The 14,757-nt window shown below is 40.1% G+C and overlaps 1 protein-coding gene across 6 annotated transcripts in view; it reads right to left on the bottom strand.

Moving 5' to 3' along the window:
- The window catches only part of RALGAPA2 (Ral GTPase activating protein catalytic subunit alpha 2), a 324,226-nt gene that overhangs the window by 213,527 nt on the left and 95,942 nt on the right, over nucleotides 1–14,757 (bottom strand). For all 6 annotated transcript variants that reach the window (XR_005984381.1, XM_041732346.1, XM_041732348.1 and 3 more), the window contains 3 exons: nucleotides 10,895–11,006; nucleotides 4,568–4,805; nucleotides 2,162–2,326 (listed from right to left, as the gene is read on the bottom strand). Coding sequence is in view for 5 of the 6 variants with exons in the window: in XM_041732346.1 (XP_041588280.1) it covers nucleotides 2,162–2,326; nucleotides 4,568–4,805; nucleotides 10,895–11,006 (515 nt within the window). In the remaining variant the exon portion in view is untranslated. The remainder of the gene's footprint in view (nucleotides 1–2,161; nucleotides 2,327–4,567; nucleotides 4,806–10,894; nucleotides 11,007–14,757) is intronic.

Consider the following 14,757-nt stretch of genomic DNA (forward strand, 5'->3'; position numbering starts at 1 on the left):
GACTTACTTCAAATTTCTTAAAAGAGGTGTTCATCTCTCAATGTCAGAGGTGTTTGAAAGAGCTTTCCTTTTATAAATCAAATGATTGCATTTTTTCAAAACTGATCACTAAATATCTTAGAAATAATAAAACTTAAAATAATTTTTTTGTGTGTAGAAATTGACTTGCTTTAATCACTCACTTTAGACATTTAAAATTTAAGCATCATTCACAATCAGAATTTTCCTTTATAATTCTTTGGAAGACTCTCCTTATCAGTTTTTTTTAAGTTGCAAACTAGTTCATTCTGTTAAATTATCATTTCCCTACTCTGCAACTGCTTATCTTATTATTTCCATCTTGCCACCATCACTGAAATTTTCTCAAATCTAAATGTAATCTGTGAGGCAAATTATAATAATCTTAAATTACTCTTATACTGGGATTAGGAAAAAAAGTCACTTTCAATGGGTCTTCCATAATAAATACTTTAAAGCTAAAAGTGGCAAAAACTAACTTTCTGAGCTACTGTTTTCTCATTAAGAGGTGGCCTTCAGACAAATGAAAATCTACCATCAAAGTATTCTGAACCTTTCTAAAAGATGGAAAGGTGAATTATTACACAATGTAAAAATAAGAGAAATGAGTAAAACTACTAATAGTCTATATAAATTAATTTTATAAAACAGCATGATATAGTAAAATCTTCAGAGACTTGTTTTCACAGGCAACTAAAAAGACAAAAATGTGAAATAAAATAGGAAATACACTATAGAGTGGAGCATGCAATTCTTGATCTTGGGGTTGTGGGTTTGAGCCCCACGATGGGTATGGAGGTTACTAAGAAATAAAATCTTTTTTTAAAAAAAGGAACTATGAAAAAAAAGGAACTATGTATGTGCAAAATACATGAAGTATTTGGATAGATCCATCCAACTCAATAGCTCTTATCTTGTTATCTTTTAAAGGTTATGGTTCCAAGTGTTTTTAATTTAATTAATCCTACAAGGCCAGATTTATGACTTTTAAGTGATATAGTCTAAAACACCTTTAAAACGATTTTGTAGAAGTTCTTAATGATGCAATACAATGGCTTTTCAGACACCTGAGAACACTTAAGCACAGAAGCTCACTGGCATAAAGACATCAAGGCTTACTGAGAGCACTATGGGTGCCACTACCATATTGTTGTTCTAAAACACCTGTTGAATAACTAAAATACAATCTCTTCTAAGGCTGTGTTTTGGCCAAATAGGGAATAAGGAGCATACAGTATATAATAGTTTTCTGTCATTATTATTTTTTAGATTTTTATTTATTTATTTGACAGAGAGAAAGCACGAGCAGGGGGGTGGCAGGCAGAGGGAGAATCAGGTTCCCTGCCAAGTGGAGAGCCCAAGGTGGGGCCCAATCCCAGGATCCTGGGACCAAGACCTTAAGCCAAAGGCAGATGCTCAACCAACTGAGCTACCCAGGCACCCCAGTTTGCTGCTCATTAAACGTGAAAGGAAAGTTCTATACAGTGTTGTGAATAATCACTTTTATTATCATTACAATTCAAAGGTTGTAAGGGGTATCAGAGAGTCTGGGCAGCTCAGGCAGGATGCCACTTTGTCACAAACTTCTGCTCTGATCCAATGGTGGAAGAAAGGGGTTTTTAAAGAGTTGGAATGAGAATGGAAATCACTGAGTAAGCCTTCCCCAAAGGTGCCTATTATCAGTAACTGAGTCTCTCCTCAGGGGAGAGGATGAAGGAAAGCAGAAGAGGTGAATGGGAGGTGAATGTAAATAAAGTGATTATTACCAACAAATGCTATGGCAGACAACATTAGATAGGGTTACAGTATATTTTCATAAAAACTCCAACAGGATTCTAAGCCATCTGTATGAAGACTTTACTAAGCACTGTAAACTATGTTGAGTGTAAATGACTCTGGTTTATGACCAGAAGATATTGTGACTTTCTGTAGTCAACATGCTGAATATTGATTATAATAGCATGATATTACTGAAGTGAAAAACTATGGAAAGCTCAGATAAATTTATTTTAAATGTAATTATAGCCTCAAAGTCACTGGAGGGAAGGTGAGTGGAATTTTAAAATTTTTTAAATATTTTATTCCTATAAATCCATTTTAGATAGCAACTAGACCTTAGAGAAATATTTAAGTAAACATTTACCGGTTGCTTTTTGGCGAACGATATTTCTTGCTTTCTCAACTCCTGGTGCTCCAGATGTGGTGGCACTCCTAGATCGCATCGGCTCAGTCACATCTGGGTGGCTCCGCCAGCTGAGAGAAAAGGACCTCCCCACAGTGGTTCCTTTCTGAGAATCCAGAACACAGCCTGATAAGGATAAGACAAGAAAAATAATCTAAAGGCTGGATTTGTTATCTTTCATTACACAGCCTGTGTTGCTCAGCAAATTTCATAAATACAACTGTATGTAATTAGCAGATTTTCTTGTTGCAAAATTAGGTACGACTGAGGCACCTGGGTGGCTCAGTGGCTGAGTGTCTGCCTTTGGCTCAGGTCATGATCCTGGGGTCCTGGGACCGAGTCCCACATTGGGTTCCCCACAGGGAGCCTGCTTCTCCCTCTACCTGTGTCTGCTTCTCTCTGTCTCTCTCATGAATAAACAAATGAAATCTTTTTTTAAAAAATTAGATACAACTGCTCTGCTTTCCTCTTATATAGCTCTGGTCAAATATTTCAAATGAGTAGTTAAGGATCGAAAATAAATACACGGGAAAAGAGAATGAGGCAGAGACTTCTGCACAGGTATGATGTAGCCAGTGGCTATTATCTATGGTTCATTTTCACACCCAGGTTCCTGAGAGTGTATTTTGTTTCCACCAAGTCCAGTGTGTAGAGGACAGGTATTTCCATAACAAATAATTAAATCACTTTTTATATTCCTTTCAATATAATAGACAAATCAGAAACATCTGCCATAATCATTAAATAATTAAATGCATTCTGTTATCATTCTGTAAATAGTGTTTCTCAAATTTTTTACCTCCCTATAAATAAATACAACCTCATAGACTGCAACAAAGATACTATAAGAATCAGTCACGTCAATCACATGTCTGTATGGTTAAGTAATCACCATAATTGGTTCACATCTCCCCACATTCACATCCTCTGTTGTCCTCTCCCACAATGACCCTGGGCTTCATCACATGACTTACTCCGGTAGCAAAACTAAGCAAGCAAAGATTTGAAACGCACTTGAAAATCTAGGTTTGCCCTATTACTGCTCCTAGAACCCCTTACACAAAAAGCCTGAGCTAGCCTGCTGGGAGATGAAAGGTACACGGCCATGTCCTCCCCTCCATCCTCCACTGCCCGAGCTGCCTAACTGATTATTTCACAGCCTAACTGACTGCAAACACAGAAGTGAATCCAGCAGAAGAACTGCCCAACTGAGTCCAATCCAAATTGCCAACTCATTAAATCATGATCTAAACAATTGGCTATTACTTGAAGCCACTATGTATTAGAGTGATCTGTCATACAGAGAAAGGGAAAACTGATACAATCTATAATAAGGCTATTGTTGGGGCTATAGTCTACCACAGCAAGCAACATACACTTTATGAATCTTTGGAGGAAAAATTCCTCCCAGGTCTTAGGACCAGGAAAAGCTACGTACCACCTAAACTGTGATTATCACCTTTTGCAATTTGTGATCCTCTGATCTAATCCTGTGAAGATCAAAGTCAAATCTAATCTTGCCCCACCTCCCACCTCCCCAGCAAATATATGAGGCTCTCCGGCATTCATTCTGGCATTATAACCTCTCCTGCAATTCCAACCCCTTTAATTTTGCCCCAGTGTTCTTATGCATTTTATCTATTGTATTGCAGGAACTTCTATGAACTGCCTCAAAATCTTTACATAATAGATTAGAGTACAAGTGAATTAATCCAAGGACTATGTCACAGCCTTAATAGTACTGAAGACAAATTGTTGTCCCCAATAGAAACCACCAATGACATTTTCCACCTTGATCTGACTCTCGGTCTCAAAACAATTTTTACCCAGAAACACAAAAAAGCCAAAATGACTCCCATCTGAAACATTCAGAATGTTTCCACCTTTCCTAGGCAGGCAGTGAATATGTTTTTCTAGGATGCTGCCTTGAATTGGGGCTTGCCTACCTTTTATTTCTGGCTTTCCCACTTCTTAGCTATGTACCTCGAATGAGTCCATCACCATGGACTCTATACTTCAGTTTCTCAGTCTGTGATACTGGGATGGTAATATCCACCTCAGAAGTCACCATGAGGGTAAAGAAAGAGAATATATTCAAGCATAAGATGTTATTATTGTTGTTGTTGTTGCTACTACTGCTACTCTCCTTCATCTTCCTTCTTCATCCACAGCCTCTTCATAAATTCGTCATTCTCTTTAAGAGGACAGAGTGCTATGAAACACAATCCAATGCCACTATTAAAAAGATACCACCTGTATGGCTGGTTCTTTTTACCATGAAATTCCATGCAATAATTGCCTATGTGTATAAACACACACTCCTCCTCAGTCTCAGACATCTGGTGTTATCTTGCAAGAGAGAAGTACCTTTGCCTCGCTGCTTCTTTTCCTTCTGTTCACTTAATTTGTCCAGAGGTAGGTTTGTCATCTCAACTCCGTAAACAGTTCTCGCAAGCACTGCTGTCAAGGAGTCCATGATGTTGGCCCACTCATTTATGAGTTCTTCCCATTCCGTGAGGGAGGACAGCACCCTAAGGAAGTCATCCCAGAGCTCTCGAGAAATGTACACACAGAGGTTTGCTCGGATCCATGCCACCATAAGTGTCTAAAACCAACCAACCAACAAGAGAATTGAATTGCCCTCATTTGGAAGAATGGTATTTCAACAAAATATTTTAAATTACTATCATTAAAATGAACTTTAAAAAGCACTTGATCTTGTTTTTCTTTTTTATTTCTCACAATTCATTTGATCAACTGTCACTAGGATCTGAGCTACTGAGAAATTAGTCATGATTATGAACAAAGCTACTGATTCAAAAATCCCTCTAGTGCCTGTGGCTAGTCCTGGACATAACTGGAGCGAAGACAAAGCTCTTAGAACTATTCTATTTCTTTTTTTAAAAAATATTTTATTTATTTATTCATGAGAGATAGAGATAGAAAGAAAGAGAGAAAGAGAGAGAGAGAAAGGCAGAGATATAGGCAGAGGGAGAAGCAGACTCCATGCAGGGAGCCTGATGTGGGACTCCATCCTGGGTCTCCAGGATCACGCCCTGGGCCAAAGGCAGATGCTAAACCACTGAGCCACCCAGGGATCCCAACTATTCTATTTCCTGAGACAGCTCTCTCTCTCATTCTCTACAATAGCTGCTTCTAGCCTCCTTTTCAATATGTAAACCTCCAGCCCCACCAACTCCCCCCTGTTTTTTAGCAGATGAACTCACTGCAGACTTGAGAAAAAACAGAACCCATTAAACAAGAATGCCCTCAACTTTTACCCACAAGGCACAGGTGTTTGCCCAGCTTCTCTTTCATCTGCAGGCTGTAAGTAGAGAGGGGATCCCACTCTTCTATGCTTGTTTCTCACCTCTGCTCTGAGCCTCCTCCTTGACCTTTGTTTCCATTAACCCTGCCTCTCCTTTTCCTTCAGTCTATTCTACTTCTGCAGCTCCTCTCTATCAGTATTTAAACACGCTCCAAGTCTACCTCCTCTTAAAAACAAACCAAAAAGTTCCCTTGAGCCCAGATCTGCCCCACCTGCCCCCAACTAGAACTTCTAAAGCCAAATTTCTTGAAAGAATGTTCCACGCTCACTGTGTGTGCACCTCCTCATCGGCCAGTCAGCTGAGTGCTCTAGCTTTCTACCTTCCTATGCCACTCCACCTCTGCCAGGGTTCTGGTCTCCACTCTCATGGCTCCAGTTAACATCTATATATGGTTGACTTTTGAATCTCATGTTCAGCCCAGACCTCTTTAGTTTCCTGACCTTGTCTATCTGCATGCTAGACAGCTCTACTTGCATGTTCTGCAGGCACTTGTTTACATAGCATAATAGTAAAAAGAATTCAATTCTTCCACTGAGATTCTTTCAGTCTCTCGACCTGGTCTCTCCTGCTCCTGGACTTTGCATGCAGTCTTCATTCCTCGCTTCCCTTTCTTTTTTGCCTCTTTAATTCTTCAGGTCACAATGTGGACATTATTTCCTCCAAGGCATCCCTAACTGCCACCCCACCCAGCTTCCAGTAAGTAACCTCCATTCCCACAACTGTCTCCATCTCCCTATCAGAGCACTTTCTATAGGAGTCCATTCACTTCTCTATGTCCTTCCTCTAGCCTTATGGTCCATGGCACTATGAGTAGCCACATGGGCAACCCTACCAGACAATTATGCATATATTCTATATATTTCCTTACTTTTGAAACTGCCTAGTTCCTTACCTCTGCCAAAATACTTCACATCCTTTAAAATTAAAATAAAAATATATCTGCCTTGAAAGAAGTGCCAAGTCCATCTCAGGTGAGCCCCAAGGGCTTTCCTAATCTTACTACAGGGCAGAGTTAACCAAAGTCTGTATAACTTCCTTGATCTGTTGTCAGAACTAAATGTTCTCTTTAAAGTGCCAACCTGCAAATATTTCTACCCACCCCAGATGCAAATAGACTCCCACAGTCGATGGGAGCTGTCCTATGCATGGAATGGGGGCAAATTGGCTTTTTAATTACGAGAGAAATTTTTCTTTAGCATACACATAGGAAAACTTTGAGAAATAGAAAACAGTCTGTAAATAGGTCTATTCTGACCACTGAGAAATCATATTTAAAGTGACCCTCATGCAATGTATCTGTTTTCTATGTTTCAATTCACATTTACCACACTTTTTGAGAGGGTAAAAATGTGAAAGTTGAGCTAAAAATCATTAAATATATTGAAAACAAGGTTTTAAACATTCATACTTAAAATACAATTCTAAGATGGATGAATGCGAAAGAACAATGCAAAAGAAAAAGCTAAAATGATTTTATCATTTCTTATTACTAAGACCTTATATATATTTATTATGACTAAAATGCCACCTCCTGTTTATTCTACTTTACATTCCTGTTTTCAAAATGAGTTTAAAGGCATTACCATAAAGTACATAGGCACAATAAAATAAAGAGTAGATCAAAAAGAGAAACTTATCAGATTAAGAGGAGAAAGGAGAGACCAGCAATGCTGCCAGCGGTCAACCTAACTTCTGGTTACAGCACTAGCCTCAGGTTAAAAGCAGTTTTTGTGTGGTAGAAGATGCCCTGTGCTGAGAATCTTGCACTGGTGTCACTTTATTGACTAATTATAAAACAAGGACAGAACAGACTTCTTGCAGCTTATTAAATTCATCTTAGCAAATCTCACAAACGTGTACAGAGCTGACAAATCATAATCATCATCCGTAAGTCACAGCTAACAACACTTGAACCTATAGCAAAACTGTTGACAACTAGTGTGGGGCGGACGGGTGATACATTTTTGCCCATGAAGGCAGGCTGCTCTCTCAGTAAGTGAGAGAGGTTTCTCCTCTCATCTAGGAAGAGGGAAAGAGAGAGCTCCAGACTCTGGGTTCTGTCACTAACTTGATGTGTGAGCTGGGCTATTTACTTGGCTTTTCTGGAGTCATTTTTTGGTTAAAAGTAAAAAGCTGAATAAGAGGGACGCCTGGGTGGCTCAGTGGTTGAGCATCTGCCTTCAGCTCAGGGCGTGATCCCGGAGTCCTGGGGTCGAGTCCCACGTCGGGCTCCCTGCATGGAGCCTGCTTCTCCCTCTGCCTGTGTCTCTGCCTCTCTCTCTCTGTCTCTCATGAATAAATAAATAAAATCTTTTAAAAAAAAAAAAGCGGAATAAGAGCATCTCCAAAGTTCCTGCAGCACTGAAACTTATGTTTTATCAAATATATCCTGGTAAATAAGCTGTATAAACAAATATATCTGTTCTGAAAGCACTCCTTTTCTTTTCATATGTTTTCTAATCAACCACTTGCTACCTCTCCTCACCACACCTAGGGGACTACATAATTCTAAGTACTGCAAGTAGAGGGACCCATAGTCCAGGTTTCCTAATATACTGTCAGAGCTTCAAGCATAAGATCCTATTTAGCACTGATAACAGATTTAAACATCACTTATGGCAAACAGCATCATCTGGCAAATATTTAAATAAAATCCAACTATCATTTGAAGATTTGCCAATTCAAGTTATCTACTGAGAGAAGAGACTAAATACTAGAGGATTTTTTTAAAAAGATAAAAGGATAATGGCAACTCAGAACTTCCTGTCCCCTTTAATAGCTTCTTTATTCAAAAATTTTAAAAATCAAGCATCTGGCAATTGTAGACATTCTACATGAACAGATAATAATTTAAAAGGCACATTTAATCTTATATGAAATTCAGATGATGCCCAGCTATCCAGACGTTTCACATTCTTTCTCTTTTCTTGGATCTCACAAAAGGGCTTGGGGAGGTCAACATATGATTATAAATCCCAGATGAACCTGCTCTGATTCTTATGACAACTCTGAAAGGTCAGAAGGACTTCTCTCCTGATCGTGATAGATTAGGAAGAGACTTAGAAAGGTGAAGTGACTTGCTCAAGGCTGCACAGCCAGGATGTACCAGAGGATTCTGGATCAAAACTCAGAATCCGTCTACTTCCAAAAAGGTCATCCTCTCTCCACTATTTTATGGTTGCTTCTTAAAGATTATTTTTGATTCATCTAACCATTCCAAAAGAAAGATGACATCAAAATAATTAATACTCATAGACTTAAAACTAATTTTTCAAATCTGACAAGATTCTCCATTAATAAGGGTTTTTTCCCTCCCAAACCAAAACTAACCAAACCAAAAAATAACAACTCCACAATAGATTCTTGCTTAATTTGGTGACAAGTTCTTGCTCTAATTCCATCACAACCCATAGATGCAAGGCCAGACAACTGGTGATGAATGAGGCACAGGCACCCAGTAGCCAGAGCCTGTCTTTAGTCCATGTCACTTGGCAGCCCCAGTCCCAGCAGACATAGAAGAAATGAGAAGGTGTTGATCATGAAACTTTCCAGGAGAGTCAGAGCTAAGTGAGCAGAGTATCTATACTCCAGGAGGAAAGCAAAGCAAGTGGTCAGTACCACCCTTGAGGCAAGGCTGGACACACAAAAAATGATGTGTAGACTACTTCCTTTACCTAATAACTAGGCAAGGCAATCAGAGTTAAGAGTGATTCAATACTACTCAGGAGGCAAGTGAGTACATGCCAATTATTTCTGCAGCCTCTCATATATTTTTCATCAAGCCAAGATCATTTGATCATGTTAAATTATTAAAAATTAATATGAACAGTTGGGTTCTCTTGTGTTACAGTGGGAATATACAACCTTATTTAGAGAACTAGTTTCTCTTTGCGTCACCCTCCATTTTCTACCTATATTCTAGATATGCTCTTAGTATATATCCTCCAAAACTACCTTCAAGTCAACTGAAGGGGGAAAGTTGACTTCTCCTCCCTATAACCATCACTTCTAGCTCATATTCACCATACTATCTTCCACCAAATTACTCAAAGCCAGCCCATCTATTGTACTATGCCTCTATTTGTATAGAATGTTACACTTAAAAAAAAAAAAAAAAAGAATGTTACACTTTTCCAGAGTCCTTTCACACTGCTCTGTTTCAGAAATGCTTTATCAATTCTGTGTATCCCATAAATGCTAGTGCTTTCCAGAGCAATGCTGCAAGAGGCTACTGCACTCAGGACCCTTTAAAACTTCTACTTCCTATGCAGTTAGTTCATCATCTGCTTCCTGTTCTCTTCCCCTCGGGATGATGCCAGACTACTTGGGTTCTTGACCCTTCTCACTCTGTGAGATGTAAGAGAAACAGCCATCTCCTTGGCTCTCTGCTTCTACCTGAGGCCAGCCCAGTCCCACTTACCTTATCTATGACTTTACTTCTGTAGTTCTCCTTTCTCTCCCCCAGGCTGTCCTTACTGGACCCTTCTCACTGCAAGCGAACAGACTTTAAAACCACTCACCTAAACTCTGGCTTCCATGCATGCTGCCCACTCAACTATCTCCCCTTCTCCTCCTCTCTCCCACTCCCTAAAGCCTTAACTATACTTGCTATTTCTACTGCCCAGCTCTCATTTTCTCTTCCATCCACTCCAAGGGAGCCTCATTCCCCTAGAATATTCTCAACCATCAACATCTTGTCAAAGCCAGTGTCAACCGGCCATTCTCCTCTTGCCCAATCCTTATCTCCAGTGTACAGACACATGCTCCTCTAGTTTCCCTCCCAGTTCCCTGGCCAACCTTTCTCACCATCTTTGGATGTTTCCTCTCCTCCACCAACCATGGAAATGGCCTTCTCCTCTTTAGGACACAAAATCTCTCCATGGTGATCCCATCTAGTCCTGTGGCTTCAAACACACAGTCCAATATACTAATGACTCTTACACTTTTATTTCCAGCCTGAATCGCTCCGTGACCTTATCCCCAACCCTGTGTTTCCATTTCCTTTTACTTCCTCAAATCCACCTGGCCCTCCACCAAGGACATCAGTTTTTATTGTCTTCCTAACTTCTACCAACCTTGAGGAAGTAAATGGCAGACAGGTGGGAAGGCCTAAAAGAAGCCAAGCACTAATAGTAAAAAGAGTGAAAGATTTATTTGATCTGAAGAGAAACCAGAGTATAGCCAAGCACTAATAGTAAAGAATAGATTACAACCTTTAAGACAAAGCTAAAAAAGAAATTTTAAATGAAATTTCAAGAAATCTATAGTTTAATTTTACTCTTAAAATTCTCAATGATTAAAATTATTTTACTATAAAATATGGTTCATTTTTTGCATTTGCAGTGTTTTAATAAAATAGACTTACCCTAAACAGTAACCCTGCCAAGCTCTGAGCAAACAAGTCCTTTATTTGTTTATCCTTTGGCTTCTGCATGACAGCTTCTGTTATCCTGAGTAGTATTTGCAACATCTGTTCCCTGGGCCACCCAAAATAAAAGCTCACGTTATTAATCACGTCTCCAAAGCACTTTAATTTATAGGTACAAGAAATTCTCTGATGAATTCAGCAACAATGATAATCATGTATTACTCAAAAGTATTGATAATCTGAATGCCAATTACATAATGAATGCCATATTTTATCAAAATAAACTACCTTATGTCACCGAAGTTCAGAAAACATGTGACTTAAACTCACATCAATAAACAGGACACCATTTGCTTCAACGTGGATGGAACTGGAGGGTATTATGCTGAGTGAAATAAGTCAATCGGAGAAGGACAAACAGTGTATGTTCTCATTCATTTGGGGAATATAAATAATAGTGAAAGGGAATATAAAGGAAGGGAAAAGAAATGTTGGGAAATATCAGGAAGGGAGACAGAACATAAAGACTCCTAACTCGGGGAAACGAACTAGGGGTGGTGGAAGGGGAGGAGGGCGGGTGTTGGAGGGGAATGGGTGACGGGCACTGAGGTGGACACTTGACGGGATGAGCACTGAGTGTTTTTCTGTATGTTGGTAAATTGAACACCAATAAAAATTAATTAAAAAAAATAAACAGGATAAAACAGGTAGGGGGTTTGGAAAGGTCACTGTTGGTCATCCTGAGGCACAAAGTTTGGTGCCTGGAAGATGCTTTATCTGCACGAGGGCACTGAAGACACATTAACACCGCTAATTATGTTAATAGTAAGTTCTTCAGCACAGCTGAAGGGGCAATTTTATTTCTCACAGCTAAGTTACATTTTTCACATCAGAGTGTTTGCTTATGTTTCCCTTTCTTGAATTCTATGCAAACCAAGAACACATGTCTTTTGTATGTACGAGAGGTCTGTTTGTTTTGAGGGGAAACACCCCCTGTAACTTCCCCTTGTACACTAACTGTTCATTCATCTTTGCAACTTTCTCCTTGGCCTACATGCTCGTTAATGATAAGACTGGGAACTGGACAAAGTAATTCAGTCCAGGTCAGATCATGAGATCTCCAAATCATAGTTCCTTCACACTTTTCTCATACTTCCACATATTGAAACAGTATTTTCTCTTAACATGACATTGAATCTCGTTAAGCTTCTCATGGTACAATGATGTCTACAAATAGGGTTTCCTACCCTATTTATAGCTGACCCCATTTGATTTTCATCCCAGTGTTATCTGTTGGCATACATTTGGAACTTTGTTCTAGTTGTTTGCTTGAGCCCACTGTCGATGGGCTCTGGAAGCATGGAATAAGAAAAGCTGTCAAGTCATGGGAGATGTAGGCACACAAGAATGGAGCAGACAGCTTAGAGGAAAATGAGGGAAGAAATGGTGCAGAGCTGGGGACAGCATGTCTCTCACCCATTCAGGGTACCCAGACCTTTATCTAGGCCTTGGCATCAGCACTGCCTGCTCACATTTACATGTGCTTCAAACAACAAAAGACAGTCCTTTCCACATGAATGGTTACATACCCATCTTATGAACATGATGAAAACAAGAGACATAATAATTTTCACATAAAACCTCAGTCATGGGAACTGCTATCAAAAAACACAAACTTGGGGGCATCTGGGTAGCTCAGCTGGTTGAGCGTCCAGCTCTTGGTTTCGGCTCAGGTCATGATCACACGGTTGTGGGACTGTGCCCTGCATCAGGCTCCACACTCAGCGGGGAGTCTGCTTGAGATTCTCTCTCTCTCTCTCTCTCTCTCTCTCTCTCTCTCTCTCTCTCTCCCTCCCTCCACCCATACACGTTCTCTCAAATAAATAAGTAAATAAATCTTTCTAAAAAAATGCAAACCTGACCAAAGCAATAACGACAAAGACACAGGGTTAATTTAATCTCTGAACCTATGAAAGCTTAGCAAGCCATGAAATCGCCACATAGTCTTCTGGAAGAAAATGAATTTGAAAAAATCATCTCCAGTTTGGAAAAATCTTTCCCAAAGGTGTTGACTCCAGCTTCTTTCTTTTTATTTTGTGAAACATTGACTTTTGGTACCTTCTCCTCAAAGAACAACTGCTCCAAGAGTATAAAACTTCCACAGGAACACGGGAAATTATGCATATGTGCTATCCCTGCACTAAGGAACAGGATTTCCTGCACTCTTTATTACAGACTTTGTCCCCTTCTTTTCACACAGGCAGTAACCATTCACACAATGCTGCCGCTCACTATTCCAGGACTGCTTCTTAGCACTTTCCTGGCTACAGTCCTAATCTAAGTTGCCATCATCTATTGCTATGGACTTTGTGTACCAACCCTCACACCCAGCACCGTCTCTCCTCCAGAGGAAGTCAGAGAAATCTTCTGGAAACGTAAACTGGATTGTGTCACACTCTTGTGCATACACAGAAGAGTAGCTGATGTCCGTCCTGCAGCCTGCGAGGAAGGCCCCACACAAGCTGGCTCTGGTTGGCCCCAGTTCCATCCCCTCCCAGCCTCCCTCTCCTTCTCTAACTGGCCTAGAACACATCACACTTGCTACTTGCTTTTTTTTTAAAATATTTTATTTATTTATTCATGAGAGATACAGAGAGAGACAGAGACATAGGCAGAGGGAGAAGCAAGCTTCTCGAAGGGAGCTCGATGTGGGACTCGATCCCAGGACTCTGGGACCATGTCCTGAGCCGAAGGCAGATGTTCAACCATTGAGCCACCCAGGAGCCCCGCTACTTGCTGTTCCTTCTATGAGAAACTCTATGCTCAGATGTCCCCCTGGCCCCTCCCTCCCTGCCCTCAGGGTTCTATTCATCCCCTCCAGGGAAGACAAAGGTCTTCCTGGACACCTCGATATTCCCTTAAGCCACCACTCTGTACTCTTCCCCAGCTTCACTGAAACTGCCTCTATGTTCATTCTGTTCCTCAGTCTGTCTAGTTCACCCTATATCCTCACAGCAAGAGCTCAGTAGTCATGTATTGCATGAAAGAAGGGAGGAAGAGAATTCAGGGATTGCCTGGCACAAAAATGCATACAATAATCTGCTGGGGAAACAGGTTACATCCCTTTCTATGTGCTACTATTTTTTGGTATTTTCAAATATTTCTATAAACTTGGGTGGGTTTTTTTATACTTTTACCTGGAAATTTCTGAATTGTAAAAGAACAGAGACGAATTGCTTAATTTTGTCTTAGGATTTTCACCAAAAAATTATCAAAACTATCAAAATACTACTGATACAAAAGTGAACTGAATTCATAGTTTTCAAAGAAAAAAAAACATCAAAAATGCTATTACTGTAACTATACTATCAAGAAGCAGATGCTTCTGTTGTAAGCATACAAGCATTTCTCATTACTTTCAATGTTCTGATACAGCATTTAACTCTGTTTAAATCATATTGTTCATCACAGTAATATTTCCAGCTGTAACTGCTTCTTGGCAAGAAGTCCTATGTTTAAAAAGTCTGCAAAAGATGACTCTAGAGTTTACACCTTCAAATAATTATTTGATTCCTGTGGTTTCTGTACCAGTGAACCTGCTGTCTGACAGGATTTCTTGAGGCCCACACTCCCCTCATTTGAGAAAGAAACGGGCTGGACTCCACAGCCCCAGAGGCTCTGGCCAGCTCAGTCCTATCTCATTTGCACGCTTTCAGATACACACAGAGCTTTCCAAGCACCCCCAGTGCTGACTCAAAGATATCCAGAAAAAACATCCAGAACCCAGGCTTGGTAACGGGGCCCCACCGAGGATTTCCATGAGAGAAGGGGCCAACAGTGCCGGTCTGCAGCAGTCCCGA

Source organism: Vulpes lagopus, chromosome 18 (genome assembly GCF_018345385.1).
Source record: "Vulpes lagopus strain Blue_001 chromosome 18, ASM1834538v1, whole genome shotgun sequence".
Lineage (NCBI taxonomy): Eukaryota > Metazoa > Chordata > Mammalia > Carnivora > Canidae > Vulpes > Vulpes lagopus.